This window comes from Puma concolor, chromosome B4 (genome assembly GCF_028749965.1).
Source record: "Puma concolor isolate L17-30 chromosome B4, mPumCon1.1.hap2, whole genome shotgun sequence".
NCBI classification, from domain to species: domain Eukaryota; kingdom Metazoa; phylum Chordata; class Mammalia; order Carnivora; family Felidae; genus Puma; species Puma concolor.
In genome coordinates this window covers 27299987-27325374 of record NC_141673.1, presented here as the reverse complement: position 1 = coordinate 27325374, position 25388 = coordinate 27299987, and the positions used below count along the sequence as shown (strand labels likewise).

Here is a 25388-nt window from a genome sequence, read left to right as displayed (position 1 = left end):
TGCAAGTAGTTCAGCATGGAGGGGACCCAGAATATGAGGGAATGTAGGAAGGGTCTTATGAAGGATTTTGTATTGTGCTGAGGAGTTTAGGTTTTATTTTCATTGCCATATTTTAAGAAGAAAGGTTTATGCATTAAAAAATCAAGGTGGGGGGTGGCGCCTGTGTGTCAGTCAGTGAAACATTCAACTTCAGCTCAGGTCATGATCTCACAGTCTGTGAGTTAGAGCCCTGTGTCGGGCTGTGTGCTGCCAGCGTGGAGCCTGGAGCCTGCTTTGGATTCTGTGTCTGCTTCTCTCTCTGCCCTTCCCCTCCTCGTGCTCTGTCTCTCAAAAATAAGTAAGCATTAAAAAAAAATTCATTAAGTGGGTTCTGTATTGGGATAAGGTGATCTATGGAAAGTTTGGAGTCAGGGGGGCCTGTTTGGAAACTATTATAATAGTCTAGGTGAAATTTGTTGAAGGCCTAAATGAAAGGACCAGCAATGGGAATAGAAAGGGGGAACATAAAAGAAAGAACTATAATAAAAGGAGGAAATAAAAGGAGGAAGGAGGAAAATAAAAGAATTTTAATTAGCAGCTCTAGGTCACTGATTAGGCATGGGAAGAGACAGGTGGCCTCTCAAGTTACAGACAGAGGTGTTTGGGTGGATCGTGGTGCCATTCATACACATGGGGAAACAGGTTTGACAGTGAGGAAGATGAACCCGTTGTTGGTCATACTGAGTCTGAAGGGTCAGTGGATCCATTTGGTAGGGAGCAAGTCTGAAAGCAAATGAATGTATGGATCTGGGGCTTGGTTTACTTTTTTAGTTTCTCTTTAGAAGATCCTCCCTTTTTCTTAGTTAAAATAGAGATTCCTTGAGGCTTTGTCTCATACTCCTTGTCTTGCTGAAAATCATTGCAAGAGCTTTAATTATATTCATTATACAGATGACATGCAACTTGCTCCATTATACATTCTTTTATTTCCTTGATCTTATTCCCAGTATTTGTCCTTAGAAATTTCAAACTAAGTATCTTGTCCAAAGTTTTAAATGCATTATAACAAAAACACAGCTCTTCTTTTTCTGTCTTAAAAAAGCTCCTCTTTTAATAATCATTCTATAATAAAAGTGATCTTTCTGTATCAGTTTCTCAAGAAGAAATTTGCAATATTTTGGCCACCAAGCTGTCTTTCAATTCCTGCTTCTGTTCTTTCTTTCTTTCTTTCTTTCTTTCTTTCTTTCTTTCTTTCTCTCTTTCTTTCTTTTTTGTTGAAGTTTTGGGGTGCCTGGGTGGCTCAGTCAGTTAAGCGTCTGACTTCAGCCCAGGTCATGGTCTCACGGTTTGTGAGTTCGAGCCCTGCATTGGGCTGTATGCTGACAGCTCAGAGCCTGGAGCCTGCTTTGGATTCTGTCTCCTTCTCTCTTTGCCCCTCTCTGGCTCATGCTCTGTCTCTTTCTCTCTCTCAAAAATAAATAAGCATTAAAAAAAATTAAAGTTTATTTATTTTGAGAGAGAGAGACGGCACGAGGGAGGGGGGAAAGAGAATCCCAAGCCCATGTGGGACTCCATCCTACAACAGTGATATCATGACCGGAGCTAAAATCAAGAGTTAGACACTTAACCAACTGAGCCACCCAGGCATCCCAACCTACTTCTGTTTTTTATCCTCTTCTTTGGTTTTTCTTTTCTTATTTAGTACCTACTTTGTTTATACACTCTGTCTGGGTTTTTTTGTGTCTTTGTAATTGTAATTTAGGGTATGTGGGAACAAATTAGCAAACTATTTCTTAGCCCCATATGTATGTTGTTACTGTATTCTAAGATTTCTTTCCATGATTCGTAATGTCGCTCATGTTTATCTTTTATTTTGTCTCATTATCCAGATATTTTAGTTCAGGCCCTATCTTGAAATTCTTCTGTAATGGCTTTCACTACCTGTTTTCTCCCGGCATGTTCCATACTGCTGTAATCTTTTGGCATCTTTTGTTTGTAACCAAATTACTGTAGTTAATGAAAATCTTGTAAAGGGGACTTGAAGGGGACAAAATTGAAGGTAAGAAGACCAGTACAGAATCTTAAAACCATGCATGTTATCCTCATACTTTTATGTCTAGTATCCCACCTATATTTAATCTTACTTACTTTTTTAATCATTACTGCTAATTAGCTTTTGACTGCTAATTAATTTAATCTCCTGGTATGTCTTGTCCCATCAGGATTACTAGGTTCTGCAGTTGTAAGCAGACTTCAATTAGATGCAGTTGATTATCCCAATATCTCTCCTGATAGTTTACTTTTTTTTTTTTTTTAATGTTTATTCTTGAGAGAGACAGAGCATGAGTAGGGGAGGGGCAGAGAGAGAGGAAGACACAGAATCCAAAGCAGGCTCCAGGCTCCAAGCTCTCAGCACAGAGCCCGACATGGAGCTGGAACCCACAAGCTGTGAGATCATGACCTGAGCTGACATTGGACACTTAACCAGTTGAGCCACCCAAGTGTCCCTCTCCTAATAGTTTAGCAGAAAAACTTCAGATACTAGCTTATGTGTATAAAGAAAATTTTTTTTTATAAATTTTTTTTTTCAACGTTTATTTATTTTTGGGACAGAGAGAGACAGAGCATGAACAGGGGAGGGGCAGAGAGAGAGGGAGACACAGAATCAGAAACAGGCTCCAGGCTCCGAGCCATCAGCCCAGAGCCTGACGCGGGGCTCAAACTCACGGACCGCGAGATCGTGACCTGGCTGAAGTCGGACGCTTAACCGACTGCGCCACCCAGGCGCCCCAAGAAAATTTTTACTTGTAGGCATTGTCCTTGTGTGATGCATCATCTTTCAGAATTTTAAATAAGTTGAGGTGTGATCACTAATCATCCAACAAGTATTTATTTGCTGTCTAAATATTTATTTTGGATTAACATAAGCCATTTTTCAAGTGTTGATTTCTAGATGTCATTGAGCTCTTCTTAAATATTAGGCATATACAGAAGGATATTTTACTAAATATTTCACAATTTTTAGGTTATGGCAATCAAAAGACTAGGACACATTATGAATTTAATAATTGGGGGTATATAATATCTTTTTAAATAAATGTGTATTAACAGATATAAAATGTTTGTTTAAAGTATTTTTAAACAATGCATTATTTTAAAGTGTAAGGTAGAAATTTTCTTTATACTTATTCATGTCCTGTGCCCCATAGGTAAGCACTGTTAAACCCTTCTTATATGAATAGACCTATCTCATACTCAATATTGTGCTTTTTAAACTCTAGTAAAGTAAAACTCTTTTCTGAGTGTATGGCTTTGTTTTAAAGGGGCCTGGGATTACTCAAATCATCTTCCCTCTGCTAGTTACTAGCTTTTTATTTAATCTTGTTATTTATTAAAGAAAATAGAAATAATGCCTAATTTGCCTGGTGGTTTTTAAAAGTTAATTAATTTAATTCCAGTATAATTAATGCATTGTTATATTAGTTTCAGGTGTACAATATAGTGATTCAACAATTCCGTACATTACTCAGTGCTCATCATGATAAATAACACTTTTAATCCCCTTTATTTCATCTGCCCCCCCATCCCCCTCCTGCCCCTCACTCTACCTCCCCTCTGGTAACCATCAGTTCTCTGTTTAAGAGTCTGTTTTTTAGTTCGTCTCTTTTTTCTTTTTATGTTTGTTTAGTTTCTTAAATTCCACATAATGAGTGAAATTATATGGTATTTCTTTCTCTGATTTATTTCACTTAGCAGTGTATATCCTGTAGATCCATCCATGTTGTTGCTATGGTTGAGTAATAGTCCATTGAAAATATATATACTACATCTTTATCTACTCGTCTGTATGTACATAGATATTTGGGTTGCTTCTGTAACTTGGATATGTAAGTAATGTTACAGTAAACATAGGGGTACATATATCTTTGCAAGTTAGTGTTTTTTATATTCTTTGGGTAAATACTGCATGGTGGTTTTGAGATAAAATATGATCATATAAGTTAAACACCTGGCATATAATATATGCTTAGCGATAATATGGTAATGACAATTATTAATATTGTCTCCTATTCATAGTTTTCCTCTTAATTGTTTTTAAAGCATTTTATCTTAGATAAACTCTTTTGAGGTATAATTTACGTACAGAAAAATTCACTGGTTTTAAGTATACACTGTGATGAGTTTTGACAAATTTATGTACAGTTGTATGATTACTACCATGAGCATAATAAAGACTGTTACATCACCCCCAAAAAGTTCTCATGCCCTTTTGCAGTCAGTGTCTTCCCTTTAATCTCCACCCTGGCAGTCACTGATCTCCTTCCTATCATTTTTTAAAATTTCCTGAACTTGTAGAATTTCATGTTTGCCCTTTCTAGAATTTCATGTAAATGGAATTATACAGTCTGGAGCCTTTTGTAAAGTCTGGCTTTTTTCACTTATTATAATGCTTGTGAGATTCATCTTTGTTGTTATGTTACCAATAGTTTATCCCTTTTTATTTTTGAATAACATTCTCGTATGGATAAACCACAATTTTTTTATCTATTCACCAGTTAATGGACATTTTGGACTCTTTCCATTGGGGCTGCTTTGAATAAAGCTGCATAAATGTTCAAGTACAAGTCATTGTATTGACATATTTTCATTTCTCTTGGGTAAATACCTAGGGTTAGGATTAGTTGGTCATAGGATAAGGACATGTTTAAATTCATAAGACACTGTCAAAGTAGCTGAACCATCTTTCATTCCCACTGACAGTTCTAGTGTTCCACATCCTCCCCAACACTTGGTATTAATAGTCTTTTTAACTTTAATCATTCTGTTGGATAAGTAGTAGCATTTCACTGTGTTTTAAATTTATGTTTCCCTAACTGCTAATGATTTTTAGCATCTTTTCATGTGTTTATGGGCCATATGTACATTTGGCAGGGTTTTTTTTGTTTGTTTGTTTGGGGGGTGAGGGTTTATTTGTTTTTGGTGAAATATCTATAAACAGCTTTTGGCTATTTTTAAAAAGCAGATTAATTGTCTTACTATGGTATAAAACTTGTGGATCAAAAGTCCTTTGTGAGATATATGTATTGCAAATATTTTTGTCTGTGGATTGCTTTTTTATTTCTTTAATAGTGTTTTTTGAAGATCAAGTTTTTAAAATTGTGATGAAATCCAGTTTACAAATTTTTCCATTTAATTCACGCTTTTTACATACTACTTAAAAAATCTTTGCTTGACCCAAGATCACTAATACTTTCTCCTGTGTTTTCTTCTAGAAGTTTTATAATTAGCTCTAATATTTAGATGTATTATCCATTTACAGTTAATTTTTATATATGGTGTAAGGTATAACTTGAGGTTCATATTTTTGGCGCGTGTGTCTGTGTGTGTATGTGTGTGTTGCTCCAACACCATTAGTTAAATATACTGTCTTTCACCACTGAATTGCCCTAGCAACTTTGTTGAAACTCAGTTGACAATGTATGTGGGTCTTGGCCTCTCTTATTTTGGTCTGTTGTTTGTCTTTTCAATACCACTCTGTTTTGGCTAAATAGCTTTAAGGAAGTCTTGAAATCAGGTAAAGTCCTCTAATTTTGTTCTTTTTTTCAAAGTTGTCTCAGCAATCTTAGGTCTCTTAGATTTCCATATAAATTTTAGAATCAGCTTATCAGTTTTGATAAAAACCTGCTGGGATTTGAAGGAGATTGTATTCTGTCTCTAGATCAATTTCAGGAGAATTGATGTCATAATGGTATCGAATCTTTTTATCCGTTAAAATAGTGTATTTCTCCATTTATTTAGGTCTTTAAAATTTTTTCACTTAATAGTGTTTTATATAATTTGCAGTGTATGAATATTCTACATTTTTGTTAAATTTATTTCAAATATTTCATAGTTTTAATGCCATTATGAATAGTATTGGGTTTTTAATTTCAATTTCCAAGGTTTTTTGTTTGTAATAGTTTTATTTGTTGTACAAATGTGGTTGATTTTTGTTTACTGATGTTGTCTCTTGTGATCTTGAGAAGTTCTAGTAGCTTTTTAAATATATTCCTTAGGGTTTTCTATTTAGATGATCATGTATCATTGAATAAAGACAATTTTACTTTTCCTTTTACAATCTTTATGCTTTTTATTTCTTTTTCTTGCCTTAGTGTGCTGCTTAGGATCTTATATACAATGTTGCAATAGAAGTGTTGAGAATGGACATCATTGCCGTTTTTCCAGTTTTAGTGAAGGAAAACACTGAACCTTTAAACATTAAGTGTGATGTTCAGTATGGGTCTTTATAGATGCCCTTTATCGGGTTGAGAAAAATCCTTCTTTTCCTCGTATGGAGAGATTCTATCGCGAATGGGTGTTGAATTTTGTTAGATGCTGTTTTCTGTACTTATTAAGATGATCATTTGGTTTTTCTTTTTTAGTCATATAATGAATTATATTGAATGACTTTAAATGTTGTACCAATCTTTCATTCCTGGGCTAAACTTCACTTGGTTATGGTTACTTTATCTATCTATTTATTGTTTATTTATTTTTGAGAGAAAGACAGACAGACACAGAGCATGAGCAGGGGAAAGGCAGAGAGAGAGAGGGAGACACAGAACTCAAAGCAGGCTCAGGCTCTGCGCTGTCAGCACAGAGCTCAATGCTGGGCTCGAACTCACAAACGGCGAGATCATGACCTGAGCCGAAGTTGGACGCTTAATCGACTGAGCCACTTAGGCGCCCCATGATATATTATTTTTTTTTAATGTATTGTTTGGATTTGATTTGCTAAAATTTTGTTGTGGATTTTTTACATCTTTGTTTATTAGGGATACTGGCCTATAGATTTATAATATCTTTGTCTGGTTTTGGTTTCAGAGTAATGCCTGCAACAGAGTGGGTTTGGTAGTATTCCCTCCTCTTCAGTTTTTGGGAAGAATACCTTAGAATAGGTATTATTTCTTTTCTTTTTTTTTTAACTTGTTTTATTTTTTATTTTTTAAAATTTACATCCAAATTAGCATATAGCACAACAATGATTTCAGGAGTAGATTCCTTGATGCCCCTTACCCATTTAGCCCATCCCCCCCCCACATCCCCTCCAGTAACCCTCAGTTTGTTCTCCATATTTATGAGTCTCTTCTGTTTTGTCCCCCTCCCTGTTTTTATATTATTTTTGTTTCCCTTCCCTTAGGTTCATCTGTTTTGTCTCTTAAAGTCCTCATATGAGTGAAGTCATATGATTTTTGTCTGACTAATTTCACTTAGCATAATACCCTCCAGTGCCATCCATATAGTTGCAAATGGCAAGATTTCATTCTTTTTGATTGCTGAGTAATAGTCCATTGTGTGTGTGTGTGTGTGTGTGTGTGTGTGTGTGTGTGTGTGTGTGTACATACACCACATCTTCTTTATCCATTCATCCATCAATGGAAATTTGGGCTCTTTCCATGCTTTGGCTATTGATAGTGCTGCTATAAACATTGGGGTGTATGTGTCCCTTCAAAACAGCACACCTATATCCCATGGATAAATGCCAAGTAGTGCAATTGCTGGGTCATAGGGTAGTTCTATTTTTAGTTTTTGAGGAACCTCCATACTGTTTTCCAGAGTGGCTGCACCAGCTTGCATTCCCAGAATAGGTATTATTTCTTAATGATAGAATTTACTAGTGAAATCATCTAGATATGGGATTTTCTTTGTGAAAAGATTTCTCACTGCATTCAATTTCTGTGCTTGATAGATAGGGCTGTTTAATTTCTCTCTTTTTGAGTAAGCTTTGGTAGTTTGTATCTTTCAAGGGATTTGCCCATTTCACCTAAATTATTGAATTTATTTGCACATAGTTTATAATATTCCTTCATTATACACACTGCTACACTAGTGTGTAGTGATGTCACTTCTCATTCCTGGTATTGTTATTTTGTTGAGGTTTTTGAGAATCAGCTTTTGGTTTAATTGATTCTGTTGTCTTTCTGTTTTCTATTTTTGACCCTTGTTATTTCCTTCCTTCTGCTTACCCTGGATGTAATTAGTTCCTTTTCTAGTTTCTAAAGGCTTGTTGTTTAGAAACCTGTCTTCTTTTTTATAATTTTTTTTTAATGTTTATTTATTTTTGAGACAGAGAGAGACAGAGCATGAACGGGGGAGGGTCAGAGAGACAGGGAGACACAGAATCTGAAGCAAGCTCCAGGCTCTGAGCTGTCAGCACAGATGCTGACGTGGGGCTCGAACTCACAGACCCGTGAGATCATGACCTGAGCTGAAGTCGGACGCTGAACCAACTGAGCCACCCAGGCACCCCACCTGTCTTCTTTTTTAATTTAATCTTTTAATGCTATAAATTTCCTGTTAAGCACTGCATTAGCTGCATCCCACAAATTTTGATACGTTTTCACTTTCATTTAGTTCAAAATGTTTTCTAATTTCTCTTATGATTTCTTCTTTGAACCATGGGTTACTTTTCTGTTAGTGGTTTCTAGTTTAATTCTGTTGTGATCACAAAACATACTTTATATGATTTCAGTCTCTAAATTGATTAAGATTTGTTTTATGGCCCAGATTATAGTCTGTCTTGGTGAATGTTTCACATACATTTGAAAAGTAGGTGTATATTCTGCCATTGCCGCTGGTAGTATTCTAAAAATATCAGTTAGGTCTACTTGGCTGGGAGTGTGGTTCAAGTTTTCTATACCCTTACTAATTTTCTATTTAATCAGTTGTTATTAGAATGATATGGAAATCTACAGCTATATTTGTGGATTCTTCTGTTTCTTCTCCCAATTCTATTTGTCTTCATATATTTTGAAATTGTGTTATTAATTGTATATACATTTGTTATTATAGGTTCTTGATGAATTGACACCTTTATCTTTATGAAGTCTTTTTTTTTTTTTTTAATGTTTACTTATTTTTGAGAGAAAGAGGGAGAGCAGAGGAGGGGCAGAGAGAGAGGGAGACAGAATCCCAAGCAGGCTCCGTACTATCAGCGCCGAGTCTTATGTGGGGCTTGAACCCATGAACAGTGAGATCATGACCTGAGCTGAAAGCAAGAGTTGGACACTTAACTGACTGAGCCAATGAAGTCTTCTTATTTATTGCTGGTAATATTTCTTATTCTGAAGGATAATTTGTCTAGTATTAATATAGCCTATCCAGACTTATTTTGATTATCATTTACATGATCTGTTTCTGTTCCTTTACTTTTAAGTTTATTTATTTATTTTGAGAGAGAGAGAGAGAGAGAGAGCAGGAGAGACAGAGAGACTGGGAGAGAGAGAATCTCAAGCAGGCTTTGCACTGTCGGCAGAGTCCAATGTGAGGCTCCAGCTTATGAACCATGAGATTATGACCTGAGCCAAAACCAAGAGTTGGATGCTTAACTGACTGAGCCACCCAGGTGCCCCTCTTTTCTTTGACTTTTAACCTATCTGTGTCTTTATATTTCAAGTGGGTTTCTTAGAAGTAGAATTTTACTTTTGGATTTTACTTTTTTGTCCAATCTGACTTTTCATTTCAGTCAAGCCATCTTAAATGCTGTTTCCTTTGATTTTTGGTACTTTCATTTTTCTACCATTTGCTCTTACTTAGCTTACTTTTTCCATGAAATTTAATTTGATTATAGTCATTGACTATAGCACATAGTTATACACACACACACACACACACACACACACACACACACACACAGCTAATAGTTTCCCTGTTAGCACAACTATATATAACCATAGATGGCTGGATATATATTAATGTTATATTTGTATTTATGGGTAATTTTTTGTCTACATCTCCTGCTCTAGACTATTTTCTCTTCATCAGGAATACATCTTTTGTAGTTTTCCACATGATCTCTAATACAGTATTCTTAATACAGTGTGTGGGTACTCAGTTGCTGTCTGATGAAATATATCTTACTAATTATGTCCACAGCTTCTTGAAGGTATTCAGTTTTTTTTCAATGGTACTTTATTTATGGTAGTTTTGGGGAAGGTCCACTGGTAAATTTCTCAGTGATTCTTAGAAGTTTTATTCCCAGAGTTTAGCTATCAAGTTATGTGAGTTTATTCAATTTTCGTTTTATTTGATAGGGTCACAGGTAGAGTAAGTTGTTTCTTATTATCAAATTCTTAATCAAGGTCAGCAGTGGCTTTATGATCCCAGGATGTTGCCTCACTTCATTCAGTCCTGAACCTACATACATTTAATTAATGGCCTCCCCCAAAGTGGGTGGGTTGGAAGTGTAGGTAGTGTGACTGTATGCAATCGATGCTGAAATAGCCCAGTGGCCAAAAACATTGGTGATTAGATTATCTCAAGTCTGGAAATCTAAAGTTAATATTGTTACTGCGAAATTTGTGAATTGCTTTTTGCCTTTTCCTGATCCTGGTGATCCTACTTACTTTGGGAAGGCAATTCAAAGATTCTTCCTAGGCTTGAGCTTAATGCTGAGATTGGGTGCCAGAACTATTTAAATTTTTAGGGTGGGAGATAGATAATGAGGAAACCCAGGACACTGGGTTTGCAGTTAAATCGAACTTTTAGTTCCTTATGTTTTGCCTTTGCCTGAATGACTATTTTTATATTCATTTGTGCTGAGGTTGATTTTAATAGATAACCATGTGGTTCCTGCTACTTCCTGTTTGATAATATTACAGGTATGAAAACAAATTAAACTAGCTTAGCTATTACATCATATTCACCTGAAGTCATGGGGCTTTGAACATGTTCTTTGAAGGATACCCATTATGCAAATCCATTTTTTTTCCATATTCTCAACAGCAGTTTGCATTAGATATCTCCTTCGTAAATAGTTGTTGAGGACCTGATTCTGAGTGGCTTTGCCCTGCACAGCAGCCCCTGCAGTATCTCCTGTTGGCCTTTAGGGTTGCTAGTACTCAGGAAACAAGTATGTCATCTGTGCCCTTATGTATAGCATTTGTGTACAGGATGTTTTCCCTTTCAGTCTTCCTCAGTTGGCATGAAAAACATCAGAAGTGATGGAACATTCTTTCTGTTATAACTCTTTCCAAAACACATCATTTTAGCAGTGTTACAGAGTCCCTAATAGTTGTATTTGGGTTATCTGTTATTTTTCTCAATAATTCAACCTTAATAGCTTCGTTGAAACTATTTATATATATCTAAAGTTCATATACTAGCCTAGTCTCTCCTACTGATTCCTTTTCATATCTTTTATCAATAAATTTTGGAGTGCCCAAAGATCAGTCCTTGGTTCTCTCTTCTTTTCTGTCCCATTTTCCAAGATAGTGATCTTATCCAGTCTCATGGCTTTGAATATCTTCTGTATGCTGATGGCTCCCAACTCTCTTTTTTGTTGTTGTTATTGTTTAACTTTTATTTCATTATCATAATCTTCACTCTGCAATCCAGCTAGACTTGGAGGGGAGTAAGGAAAACATGGAACCCGTGAAACTGCTGCAAGAACACAAAGATTATAGGAGATTTTGACAGATGGGGGTGGAGGGGTGCTTTCCCAAGCTACAGAAGGAATGGTCTAGTAGTTAAGGTAAAACACAAGTCAAATTTTTTAGATTTGTCCACAGTCAGCAGTGGTGATCTTCTTGCTGGTCTTGCCATTCCTGGACCCAAAATGCCTCATGGCTTCCACAATGTTCATGCCCTCCTTCAACTTGCCAGACACCATGTGCTTGCCATCCAACCATTCAGTCTTAGCAGTGCACGTAAAAAACTTGGAACCGTTTGTGTTGGGTCCAGCATTTGCCATGGACAAGATGCCAGGACCTGTGTGCTTCAGGATGAAACTCTCATCATCAAATTTCCCCCCATAGATGGACCTGCCGCCAGTGCCATCATGGCATGTGAAGTCACCACCCTGGCGCATAAATCCTGGAATAATCCTGTGAAAGCAGGAACCTTTATAACCAAGTCCTTTCTCCCCAATGCTTAGAGCATGGAAGTTCTCTGCCATTTTTGGAACTTTGTCTGCAAACAGCTTGAAGGAGATGGAGCCCAAGGGCTCACCATCCATGGAGATGTTGAACATGGTGGGGTTGACCATGGCTGGGCAGCATGGGCGGCTCCAGGGTGGTGGCGTCTGCAAAGCCCCAATTCTTTTTTTTTTTTTTAACTTTATTTATTTATTTTGAGAGAGAGCTAGAGAGAGCACCAGCACCTATGTGGGGGAGGGGCAGAGAGAGGGAGAGAGAGAATCCCAAGCAGGCTCCATGCTGTCAGTGCAGAGCCCGATGAAGGGCTCAATCTCACAAACTCAGACCTGAGACTCATGACCTGAGCTGAAATCAAGAGTCTGACCTTAACTGACTGAGTGACCTAGGCATCCCTGATAGCTCCCAGTTTAATCTCTGGCCAAGCCCTGTTCCTTGATCTCCAAAACTGTATATCCAGCTCCAACTGTATATCCACATGTCTAATAGGCAACCCTAACTTAATATGTCTCTAACTGAGCTTCTAATGGTCCGCCACAAACCAGCTTCTCCTGCAGCCTTCCCTATCTCAGTTAATGCTAGCTCCATTCTTCTCATTGCTTGGACCAGAAACCTTGGTGCCATTCTTGATTCTTCTCTTTGTCTCACACCCAGTGTATGGTCTCTCAGCAAATCCTGTTAGCTCTGTCTCCCAAAATGTGTCCACATTCGACCATTTATCACCATTCCTTCTGCCACCATCCTGCTCCATGTGACCACCCTTTGCCTGGTTTTTTGAAGTCACTTCTTAACTAGTCTCCCTGCTTCTGCTTTGCTTCCCTACTGTCTGTTGTTAGCACATTGCCAGAGTAACCCTGTTAAAATTTCACTTAGTTCTTATAATTTTTCTGTTGAAAACCTTCCAACGGTTTCCCATCTTACCCAGAAAAAAAGCTAAAGGCCTTAACTATTACGTATAAGAACATGTGTGATCTGATCCTCCATTACATCTCCATTCTCATTTTCTTTTGTTCTCTTCCTTGTTCACTCTGTTCCAGCCATGTGGCCTTTTTGCTCTTCCTTGAACATGCCTTTCCTTCAAAGCCCTTATACTTGCTGTTCAGTCTCTGTAGAATTCTCTTGCTGGTATCAGCAAAGCTAGCTTTCTCACTTTGGGTTTTTTCTTTCTGAAACCTTCCCTGGCTAACTTACTTGTTTTCCTGTCTCCTGCACTGGAATGTCAGCCTTATGAGGGTGGAGATTTTGTCTTGTTTCGTGTACTACAGAATTCTGAGCACCTAGAAGTAGTGCCCGGCACATAGTAGATGTCCACATATTTAAAAATAAATGAATGAATAAATGATACTCATTCTCATAATACCTCTTAAAAAAGAAGATAGTAAGCTAACAGCACTACTAGATGTCAAGTTATGTTGAAAGAAAGAAGGATGGAAGGATTGAAAGGAGGCTGGAGGGAAAGTAAGGATTTGGAAAATAATTTGAAATTTCTCAAAATATAGGGCAATCCTATAAATATATGAATAGCAGTACTACTTTATTTAAATAACTATTTTAATATTTTTCCATGGAGCCCACAAAAATTAGTTACTACCATCAGTAGGAAACAGATTTGAACATCCAGCTGTGGTGTGAACCAGGAGATAAAGTTCTGCTCTCGATTAAGAACTGTGGACAAGTATTTCAGATGTCACTGAATCATTGTGTAGTTGAAGAAGGGTAACAATATGTCTTGGTTTTCCAGGAAGAGTCTTGGTTTCGTTGTTTTGTTAATTATTAATAGGGTGGGTTTTTAATTCTCTCAAGAGTCCAGGTCCGAATGGTAAGTTATAAGGGCACCCTATAATCAAGGTGCTTGCTTCTGGCTAGTGATTGTAGCAGAAATTGAAATTCATGCATCCTAAGAAATTGTGACTTCCCAAACCCCTATTCTGGTGACTAGTTGCTTTGAGAGACCCCACCTTTCAGGGTGGCACTAGTAAAACCTTGATTATCTGGCATATAACTGGAGAGCTTAAGAAAATGGTGAGTTTTTTTCTGTGCCAGTATAAGTACATGTAGAAAATATATGTATATTACACTATATGTATATTATTCTACAACTTAATGTTCTGTGTTTTTGTAGATAGATGTACTTCATTTTATCAACGTAATTTCTGTGTTTTGTCAGTTTTCAAAAAATCAGTATAAAAAAAACAACGTATAGGAAACTTGCCCATATGAAACCATAAGATAAGCAAAAAGAATGCTTTTGATATCTTAATCACAGCTAAAGAGTGCAAGATACATGGCTTACTATTTATGGTATAGAAATCCTTACATTGGGTTTCCACATTAGCAAAAAAGTAAATAACTCAGGCCAACTTGCCAAAATCTGGCCTAAAGGGAATTTTTGAAGAGAACTCATCACCATAAACACATGTATCTATGCAGAAATTCTCTTAAGAAAGAAAATAAGGAAATGCAAAGAAGCAAAAAGAAAAATTCTTCATGGTAAAATGACTCAATCACTGGTAACAATGCATTTCATATTTCTATTTTAATAAGTTTTGTTAGTTTGCCTATTTTTATATGGTCTTAATCCTACTGTATATGTAAATGTGCATCCTGTATCTCCCCCTCCCTGATTAATATTTAATATTTAAATATTTAATATATTTTAGTATTAAAATAGTTAATATTTTAACTATTTTTCTATGTGTTTTAGAATAGATTTCCAGAAGAGGAATTACTAGATTAAAAGTAAAGACTATTTTAAAAAGTTTTTTGATATATATATTGCCACACTGCTTTTCCTGAGTATTTTACCGATTAATACTTTAACCAATCATGTCTGATGGTGCTTATTTCATCACACCTGTGCTTGGGTTGGGAATTATGATTTTTTAAAATATTTGTGATTGCAAAAACAAGTAAAAGTTTCCTCACTTAGAATTTGCATTTCTTTCATTTTGTTGTGACCTTGTACATTTTTTCTGTAAACATATTACTGATTGTATCCTATTGTATATTAAAATATAATTTTGTAGCTTAAGAGGGCTCCATGTAGGGGAAGACATCCCTTTTGAATAAAACTTTAATAGAGCATGCTCAGCACGTTCATGATGTGCTGTTTCTTTACGATAAAGACAATTATTCGTTTTTAATTAAGGATTAATTACCCAGGTTACCATATTGAAATTAACCTCAACAGCTGCAAAATCCTTTCCAAAATGCTTAATTAGTAGAAAACAATTCCCACAGTGGGGAAATGTGGCTTCCTATTAAGAAATATTTATCTTGGGGCGCCTGGGTGGCGCAGTCGGTTAAGCGTCCGACTTCAGCCAGGTCACGATCTCTCGCTCCGTGAGTTCGAGCCCCGCGTCGGGCTCTGGGCTGATGGCTCAGAGCCTGGAGCCTGTTTCCAATTCTGTGTCTCCCTCTCTCTCTGCCCCTCTGTCTCTCTCTGTCCCAAAAATAAATAAATGTTGAAAAAAAAAAAAAAAGAAATATTTATCTAGCTAAGTATGTATAAATTATATCTAACAGCGTATATGTGTATATATATATATATATATATATATGTATGTATTAGGTTTTGTTGATTTCATTGAGTGCTAATGAACAGCAAACTAATCATAGAAATTTTATATTTTTATCAGGAACAGTTAACATTTACTAAAATAATATCTTAAATATTTTCTTCTTTTCAAGGTATCATAGACGTCGTAGGAAGCTGGATCCTCCAAAAGACAGATGATTTTGAGGTTTTCAGGAATCAAAGAGATGTTATCTTGTGTCTTATTTGCCATTTGAGAAAATGCAATTGAGTGTATTCACTGTTATGTAGCAAAACAATAATAAAATGTCTTTTTATGTCTTAGAATGTCAATTTCTTTATATATCTTAGGTAATTGTGGATTTGACATTCTTATATGCGGAAACCTACTTCATCTTATCTTGCCTTTGAGATATGAAGGTATACCATTTATTTTTATGTATCTAGTTGTGATTAAGTATTTTTACATTATCAGCCAAATAGTTAGTAGTACAAATATGATTCATAAAAATGTGCATGGTTCTCCTTCACAGGGAGATTTTTTTAATTGTCTTTGAAAAGAAACTCATGGGGTCCACCCAGAAAATAAATATTATGATGTTTTCTTTCTTGTGGCTTCTAGGAAATAAATTCTAGTTGACCCTTGAACCACATGAGTTTGAACTGGTCTGCTTATACACAGAATTTTTTTTGATAAATATAGTACAGTACTGTAAATGTATTTTCTCTTAAGATTTTCTTAGTAACATTTTCTTTTCCCCAGCATTATTGTAACAATATAATAATATAAAATACATATAACATGCAAAATACATGTTAATGAATTATGTTAATCGGTGAGGCTACCAGTCATCATAGGCTATTAGTAATTAAAGTTTTGGGGAGTCAAAAGTTAGACATGGATTTTTGACTGCAATGGGGATTGGTACCCCTAACCCCTTTGTTCAGGGGTTAACTGTAGTTACATTTTAATTAGTTTCTACTGCTTGCTAGGTCCTTTACATATATATACATTATTATTAAATTCTCACAATAATCCTTTGAAGAAAGATCATCATTCCTACTTTATAGGTAAGGCCAAGTGACTTTGAACTCCACTTACCTAGCAAGTGGAGTGGGAGAGCCAGGATCCCAAATGGTCTGGTTCCAGAGCCTTTCTACTGTGCATTACAGTGACAAAGGGTTATTTTCTTTTACCCAAGAATGTACTTTCCTAGAAAGGATATTACAGAATTTGTTTAAAATTTTTTTTTTCTGGCTGTTTTAGAAATTATGCTAGCTTCAGAACACATGCAACTCTGTGGTTAAAATGTTAATATCACTAGTGTGATGAGAATGTTAATTGATTATTTTGCTGTTGGTTGTCACTACCACCTTATATGTGATCCTTAATGGCATTGCTGCCCCTGTGATTTCTGTTTAGGACGTGAGGAATCTTTTAAGAAGGTGGAAAGGTGCTTTATTGAAACTTGTAAAATATTTGTGATATTTTAAAATCTGATGTGGAAAATGATTTCATTGAAATAAAATTGAAATGAAATTCATTGAAATGAAAACTTCATTTAAAGTCTGTTGTTTTGGGATGCCTGGGTGGCTTGGTCGGTTAAGTGTCTGACTCTGCATTTTGGCTCAAGTCATAATCCCAAATCTCAGTTTATGAGTTTGAGCCCCACATCAGGCTCTGCACTGACAGCATGAAGCTGCTTGAGATTTTCTGTCTCCCTCTCTCTCTGCCCCTCCCCGACATGTGCACACGTGCTCTCTCTCTCTCAAAATAAATAAAAACTTTTAAAAAATAAAATAAAAAGTCTGTTCTTTAATCTAGTTCTTTTAATAGAGGAACTCTCCCTGAAGTTTCAAGTATTCAGTAAAAATGTAAGGAATAATAAATAGGAAAGGATTAAGGAAGTAATAATGGCCACCCTCTGTTACCAAAAGGAAATGTTTTTCAGTGGCTTCCTTTTATCATTAATATATTAATGTGGGGGAAAGAGCAAAGAAAAACAGTTGATAGAACTTACGAATCAGAAATTTTAAGTATTTACCAGCCATGTTCAGTGACATATTTTTGAAAAATGATTAGATTTTTTTCCAGTTGATTTATATCCAAATTTTTACAAAGATTGAGATATGCCACATTATAAAAGTAGGAAGAATAAAGAATAAATTAATTAAAGACTTTTTTTCTAAGTACAAAGATGTACTAAATAGAGATTGTTTGATTGTAAGATGCCCAAACCACACATCCACATGTCAATGCTTTGGAGAATTAACTTTGATTTTATTGTACTGGAACTACAGGTTAATACTGTAGATGCTAGAATTTTGGCTTTCATGGATTGCTGTTATTTAGTTTGCTAAGTAAGTACATATTCCATCACCACCATCACCTCCTTCCTCTCTGCTCCTTCCATTCTCTACCCCAGGGGTAGTAACTTATCCACCATCACAAACATTTTAGCAAAGGTCCACTTACTTGTCTCCTTTTTTCTAGAAATTTAAAAACTGCATAAGGTGGGATGGTCCTTTAAAGGGAATTCAGGGGCGCCTGGGTGGCGCAGTCGGTTAAGCGTCCGACTTCAGCCAGGTCACGATCTCGCGGTCCGTGAGTTCCAGCCCCGCGTCAGGCTCTGGGCTGATGGCTCGGAGCCTGGAGCCTGTTTCCGATTCTGTGTCTCCCTCTCTCTCTGCCCCTCCCCCGTTCATGCTCTGTCTCTCTCTGTCCCAAAAATAAATAAAAAACGTTGAAAAAAAAATTAAAAAAAAAAAATAAATAAAGGGAATTCATTCAGTCGTGAAAAATTTTCCAGTTCGCATGTTTCCATTGATGAGGTGGATTAACACACCTCAAGCTGATATAAAAGCATTGTCAGTGAGCCACCAGAGGGCACTCTTAGAGTTCAATTCAAACACTGCTTACCCAAAGGCAGTAACAATGTGCTTAATTACCAGAGACTATTTGGATGTTCTTTAGGTAAGAATGTCTAGTAGAATAAATGGGAGTAGTGAAATTATGTGTTGAGATATTCTGAGGCCATTATTCATTCTGTTGATCTAGTCGTCAAGGATTTACCAAACCCCTAATACATTTGAAGAGGCATTATACTTTTTGCTAGGCCAACAGCAAAAAATGGTCCCTTCTTAAGGATGATAATATCTACTTAACTAGTATCTACTGAGCCACTTAATTTTTATAATGATGTTTATAACTTTTTAAAAATGTTTAATGTTTATTTTTGAGAGAGAGAGAATGAGTGGGGGAAGGGCAGAGAGAGAGGGAGACACAGAATCCAAAGCAGGCCCCAGGCTCTCAGCTGTCAGCACAGAGCCTGGCATGGGGCTTGAACTTGTGAACTGTGAGATCATGACCTGAGCCAAAGTTGGACACTTAACTGACTGAGCCACCCAGGCACCCTTATAATGTTTATAAACCATAAACATAATGCATTATTATTTTTTAATTAAAAAATAAATAGAAAATAAAAATTTCCCATAATTGTCCCTTGTAAAGATAACACTTCAATTTTTGCTTCACTTCTTCCCACTTATTTCACTGCATAAATATATTTCAAAGAGTAAAAACAGTATTAATTATGCATGCTGTTTTATAACTTGCTTTTTTCATTTAATAGAAATTTTTTGCCATATCATTAAATACTCTCATTTAATGAATGCATATTATTCTATAATCTGGATGTCATAATTAACTTCCTCACTGCTTTTAGGCATAATCATTGTTTCTCTTTGTTCCCTATTATAAATAATGCTGTTGGAGTGCCTGGTTGACTCAGTTGATTAAGCATCTGACTTTGGCTCAGGTTATGATCTTACTGCTCATGAGTTTGAGCCCCACGTTGGGCTCTGTGCTGACAGCTCAGAGCCTGGAGCCTGCTTCAGATTCTGTTTCTGTCTCTCTGCCCCTTCTCTGCTTGCATTCTCTCTCTCTCTCAAATATAAAATAAAACATAAATAATGCTGTTATTAACATTCTAGTGGATATTTTTCCTTTTTTAAAAAGACTTCATTTTTTAGAACAGTTTTAGGTTCACAGCAAAATTGAAAGGGAGGTACAGGTATTTTCCATGTCCCCACACATGCATAGCTTCCCTTGTTATCACCATCACCCACCAGGATGATGCATTTGTTACAATTGATGTACCTACATTGACACATCATCACCCAGAGTTCATAGTTTACATTAGGGTTTACTCTTGGTATTGTACATTCTGTGGATTTTGACAAATGTAGAATGGCATATTTCTACCATTATATTATCTACAGCATAGTTTTATTGCCCTAAAATTAGTGTCTGCCTATTTATCCTCTTTTCCTTCCTAACCCCTGGTAACCACTGATCTTTCTTGTCTCTATAGTTTCGCATTTTCCATAATGTTATATGTTAGAATCATACAGAATGTTGCATTTTCAGGTTGGCTTCTTTCACTTCGTAGTGTGTCTTTCCATAGCTTGGTAGCTAATCTCTTTTTAGCGCTGAAAAACAGTCCACTGTCTAGACATACCATGCTTTATCCACTCACCTACTGAAAGGTTTGTTGGTCACTCCCAAATTTGGGAATGATAAGTAAAGCTGCTCTAAACATCTGTGCACAAGTGTGGACATAAGTTTGCATCTCCTTTGAGTAAATACCAAGGGGCATGATTACTGGATTGTAAGGTAAGAGTAAGTTTAGTTTTGTAAGAAACTGCCACGTTTGTTTCTAAAGTGGCTGGACCATTCTGCATTCAGACCAACAGTGAATAAGTTTCTGTTGCTGCACATCCTCACCAGCATTTGGTGATGTGAGTGTTTTTGGATTTTGACCACTCTAATAGGTGTGTAGTTGTATCTGATTGTTTTAATTTGCATTTCTTTGATGCATGACTGTGGAGCATCTTTTCATATACTTATTTGCCATCTGTGTATCTTCTTTATTGAAGTGTCTGTTAAGGTCTTTGGCCTATTTTTTAATCAGGTTATTTGTTTTAATCGGGTTATTTGTTTAATCAGGTTATTTAATTGGGTTATTGTTGAGTTTTAAGAGTTCTTTTTATATTTTGTATATTTATTATCAGGTAGGCCTCTTACATATATTTTCTCCCAATCTGTGGCTCGCCTTTTCATTCTCTTCACACTGTCGTTTCACAGAGCAGAAATTTTTAATTTTCATGAACTCTAGCTGATTAATTTTTTCTTTCATGGATCATGCCTTTGATGCTGTATCTGAAAAGTTATCATCAAACCCAAGATCATCTAAACTTCCTCCCATGTTATTTTCTAAGAGTTTGATAGTTTTGCATTTTACCTTTAAGTCTGTGACCCTGTGTGTGTGTGTGTGTGTGTGTGTGTGTGTGTGTGTGTGTGTATGATCCATTTTAAGCAAATTTTTATGAAGGATGTAAAGTCATTGTCTAGATTATTATTATTATTATTATTTTTTGCATGTGTAGTTGTTCCAGCTCCATTTGTTGAAAAGACTCTTTGCTTCATTGTACTGCATTTACTCCTTTGTCAACAATCAGTCGACTGTATTTATGTGGTTCTGTTTTTAGGCTCTCCCGTTCTGTTCTGTTGAAATATTTTGTCTGCTTGTTCACTAGTACTGCACTCCCTTGACTGTAGCTTTGTAGTAAGTCTTGAAATCAGACAGGGTCAGTCCTCTCACTTGGTTCTTTTTCAATACTAGTATATTGCATTAATTGATTTTTTAAAGTTGAACTAGCCTTATACACCTGGCATAAGTTCTATTTGATCATGGTGCATAATTCTCTTTTACACCTTTTGTTTTTTTTTTAGATTTGATTTGCTAGTATTTTGTTGAGGATTTTTGCATCTATATTCATTTTAGATACTAGCTAGTGGCTTTCTAGTAATGTCTTTGTCTGGTTTTCGTCTCAGGGTAATGTTGGCCTCATAGAATGAGTTAGGAAGTATTCCCTCTGCTCTATTCTATGAAAAAGATTGTAGAGAATAGGTATTATTTCTCTCTTAAACGTTTGGTAGAATTCATAGTGAACCCATCTGGGCCTGGTGCTTTATATTCTGGAAGGTTATTATTGATTCAATTTCTTTAATAGATACAGGCTTATTCAAGTAGTCTGTTTCTTGTGTGAATTTTGCCAGGTTGTGTCTTTCAAAGAATTGGTGCCCTTTATCTAAGTTATCTGAGGGTATAGAGTTAGTTGTCCATGGGAATTGTAATAATGTCCCTTGTTTCATTTCTGATATTAGCAATTTGTGCCTTCTCTTTTTTTCTTAGTTAGCCTGGTTAGTGGCTTATTAATTTTTTTTATCTTTATAAAGAATGAGCTTTTGATCTTATCAATTTTTCTATTGATTTCCTGTTTTCAATTTTACTGATTTCCACTCTAATTCTTATTATTTCCTTTCTTCTGCGTACTTTAGATTTAATTTGCTCTTCTTTTTCTAGTTTCCTAAGGTGGGAGCTTAGATGGTTGGTTTTAGATATTTCTTTTTTTTTTCTAACATGTATATTCAATGCTAAAATTTCCCTTTAAGCATTTGTGGCTTACACTGCATCCCACAAATTTGGTAAGTTGTGTTTCATTTTCATTTAGTGCAAAGTACTGTTTAATTTCTCTTGATATTTCTTTTTTGACCCACGTGTTATGTAGCGGTGTATTGTTTAATCTTCAAGTATTTTGGGATTGTCCAGCTGGCTTCCCATTAATGATTTCAAGTTTAATCCCACTGTAATCTGAGAGCAGACATTGCATGATTTCTGGGTTTTTTTTAGTTAATTAATTAATTTTTAATTTATATTCAAGTTAGTTAGCATATAGTGCAATAATGTTTTTAGATTCCAGTGATTCATCTCCTATGTATAACACCCTGTGCTCATTGCAACAAGTGTCCTCTTTAATGCCCCTTGCCCATTTAGCCCATCCCCCCACCCACAGCCCCTCCAGCAGCCCTCAGTTTGTTCTCCATATTTAAGAGTCTCTTATGTTTTGTCCCCCTCCGTTTTTATATTATTTTTGCTTCCCTTCCCTTATGTTCATCTGTTTGGTATCTTAAATTCCACCTATGAGTGAAGTCATATGATATTTTTCTTTTACTGATTTATTTCACTTAGCATAATACCCTCTAGTTCTATCCATGTTGTTGCAAATGGCAGGGTTTAATTCTTTTTGATTGCTGAGTAATACTCCATTGTAAATATAAACATCTTCTTTATCCATTCATCCCTCAATGGACATTTGGGCTCTTTCCATACTTTGGCTATAGACATTGTATGATTTCTATTTTAAATTTGTTAAGTTGTGTTATATGACCCAGAATGTGGTGTATATTAGTGAATGTTTCATGTGAACTTGAGAAGAATATGTATTCTGCTGTTGTTGGTTGAAGTAGTCTATAGATGTCCATTTTATCTATTTGATTGATGGTGTTGTTGAGTTCAGGTATGTCTTTACTGATTTCCTGCCTGCTGGATCTGTCCATTTCTGATAGAGGGGGTTAAAGTCTACAATTATAATAATGGATTCATCTATTTCTCTTTGCAGTCTCATCAGTTTTCGCCTCACATATTTTGGCATTCTGTTGTTAGGTGCATATGCGTTAACAGTTGTTATGTCTTCTTGGAGAATTGATCATTTTATCATTATGTAATGTCCTTCTTTTCCCTGATAGCATTCTTTGCTCTGAAGTGTGCTATGTCTGAAATTAATATAGCTGCTCCTTTTTTTTGAATAGTGTTACTATAGTATATCTTTCTTTCTTTATTTTTAATCTGTATGTGTTTTTATATTTTAAATGGGTTTCTTGCAGACAACATAGAGTTAGGTCTTGTTTTTTTATCTAATCTGACAATCTCTGTCTTTTAATTGGTGCCTGTAGACCATTGACATTCAAAATGATTGCTGAGATAGCTGGATTATTTTCCACTATATTTGCTACTGTTTCCTATTTGTTGCCCTTGTTCTTTGTTTCTATTCTATTTTTGTTTTTTACTTTTTCTGCCTTTTATGGTTTTGATTTATGTGACTCTGTTTTCTCTCCTTTCTTAGCACATCTGTTACACCTTTTTTCCCTTAAGGCCTTCCTACTTGCCAGGCCCTGTTGTAATATACTTCTTTTTTAAAAATCCTTTTTAGTGGTTGCCCTAGAGTGATTGCATATATACATTTGCAAATAAGCCGAGTCCACTTTCAAGCAACACTATACTGCTTCATGGGCAGTGCAAGTATTTTATAAAAACGAGATAATTCTAATTCCTCCCTCCTGTCTCTTGTATCGTTGTGGTCATTCATTTCTCATGCATAAGCGTATATACATATAATCAGATACACTGTTGTTATTTTTTTAAACAAACTGTTATGTTAGATCAGTGAAGAATAAGAAAAAGTTTGGGTTTTGTCTTGACTTATCCTTCACCACTGCTCTTTATGTAGATCTGAGTTTCTGACCTGTCTTGTTTTCCTTCTCTCTAAAGAACTTCTTTTAATAGTTTTTACAAGACAGGTCTATTGGCAACGGATTCTTTACATTTTTGTTTGTTTGACAAAGTCTTTATTTCTCCTTCACTTTTGAAGGATAGTATTACAGGGTACAGAATTCTAGGTTGGTGGGTTTTTCTGCTCTCAATGCTTTAAATATTTCCCTCTATTCTCTTCTTGCTTACATGGTATCTGAAGGAAGTTGGATGTAATTCTTACTCTGTAGCACTTGATCAAAGTTTTTAATTAAGCATTTGTGTGTGTGTGTGTGTGTGTGTGTGTGTGTATGTGTGTGTGATTATTTGATAAATATCCATCTTTCCTACTAAACTCAGCTCTATAATTTGCAAGGTCCCTGACTGGCTTTGTTTACCACTGTGTCCTTAGTGCCTAATATGGCCTGGTACATTCATATAACCACAAACATGATGTTGTAAAAGATTTGCTGTAGTGCAGAGCACTTTAACCTAAGAATTTTACAAATGGGATTTGGGGACAGGTGATATCTATGTGTAGAATTTTGAGAATATATATCTGTGTGTTTTCCTGGGGATAGAATCTGTTGTTTTTCAATTCATTAAAGGCTGTAGCACATAATGCCCTAGTTCTTACTTGCCTGCAGCTAAGTACATAATAACATTAGTACTGGAGTGCTGTTAATATGCAAGATAGAAAGTTTGGTTTCCACATATTCTAAGAAAGCAACCTTAGTTAGATTCCAAGCATTTTTAAGAACAGAAGAAAACAAGACAGCATGTACCTCCATTTTGGAAAGCTCTAGCAATGTATGCAAACCCTTACTTACGGAATATTTTTCAGTTGTGTATTTATGATTTCCAGAAAGGAATCAGCTGAAATATCAGCACATAAGCCCAAGAGGTTAGCAAATTATTTTATTTGCTGAAGGCATAAATAAATGTCTTCATTGCTTACAGGAAAAGGGAATGATTTCTTAGATTTTTTTTCTCAGAAGTTCAAAATGACTTGCTAATATTCTTAGCAAAATAATTTGCAAATACTGTCCCAATTACAGTTTGGCCATTAGCCCCCTACTAGTTTTTAATATGCTGTTTAACCTTCTGAAAGAAAAGATATTTTAACACGCTGGGAAGAAATGCCCAGGTAGAATATATATGTAATGTGCTTTCTAGTTTGGCACAAAGGCATCTACTTTGATTTAGTCACATCATCTTCATATTTATATAGCATCTTCCTATAGGATTCCTGACATGCTCCACAGTTATGATTGCCTGAATTCTTATAATGTTGCTTATAAACATTTTTAGATGGAGAAGCTGAGGCAGAGTTCCACAATTACATATGGAAATTACAAGTAGAATCCTGAGTCAGTCTTTAATTCAACAAGATTGTATTTTCTTTCCAATTTTCTCTCCAGGTATATAATTACTTCAGCACATTTTATTAAGCACTTGTAGAGTTCAAGCCACTGTATATTCAAAGATGAGACCTTATTCCTGATTGACAAAATATCTTGCCCAGACCTT

At 35.7% G+C, this 25388-nt stretch overlaps 1 protein-coding gene and 1 pseudogene across 4 annotated transcripts in view; one reads left to right on the top strand and one right to left on the bottom strand.

Moving 5' to 3' along the window:
• Nucleotides 1-25388, top strand: part of MRPL42 (mitochondrial ribosomal protein L42) — a 70524-nt gene that overhangs the window by 17997 nt on the left and 27139 nt on the right. The window contains exon 6 of one of the 4 annotated variants that reach the window (XM_025927058.2): nucleotides 15582-16970. The exons of 1 other annotated variant lie outside the window; for it this stretch is intronic. In XM_025927058.2, the coding sequence (XP_025782843.1) occupies nucleotides 15582-15627 (46 nt within the window). In that variant the 3' untranslated portion in view covers nucleotides 15628-16970. Of the gene's footprint in view, nucleotides 1-1868; nucleotides 2268-15581; nucleotides 16971-25388 lie in introns of those variants that run through there. 2 more of the 4 variants (XM_086712663.1, XM_086712662.1) reach the window with 2 other exon arrangements.
• Nucleotides 11294-12122, bottom strand: LOC112863938 (peptidyl-prolyl cis-trans isomerase A pseudogene; annotated as a pseudogene).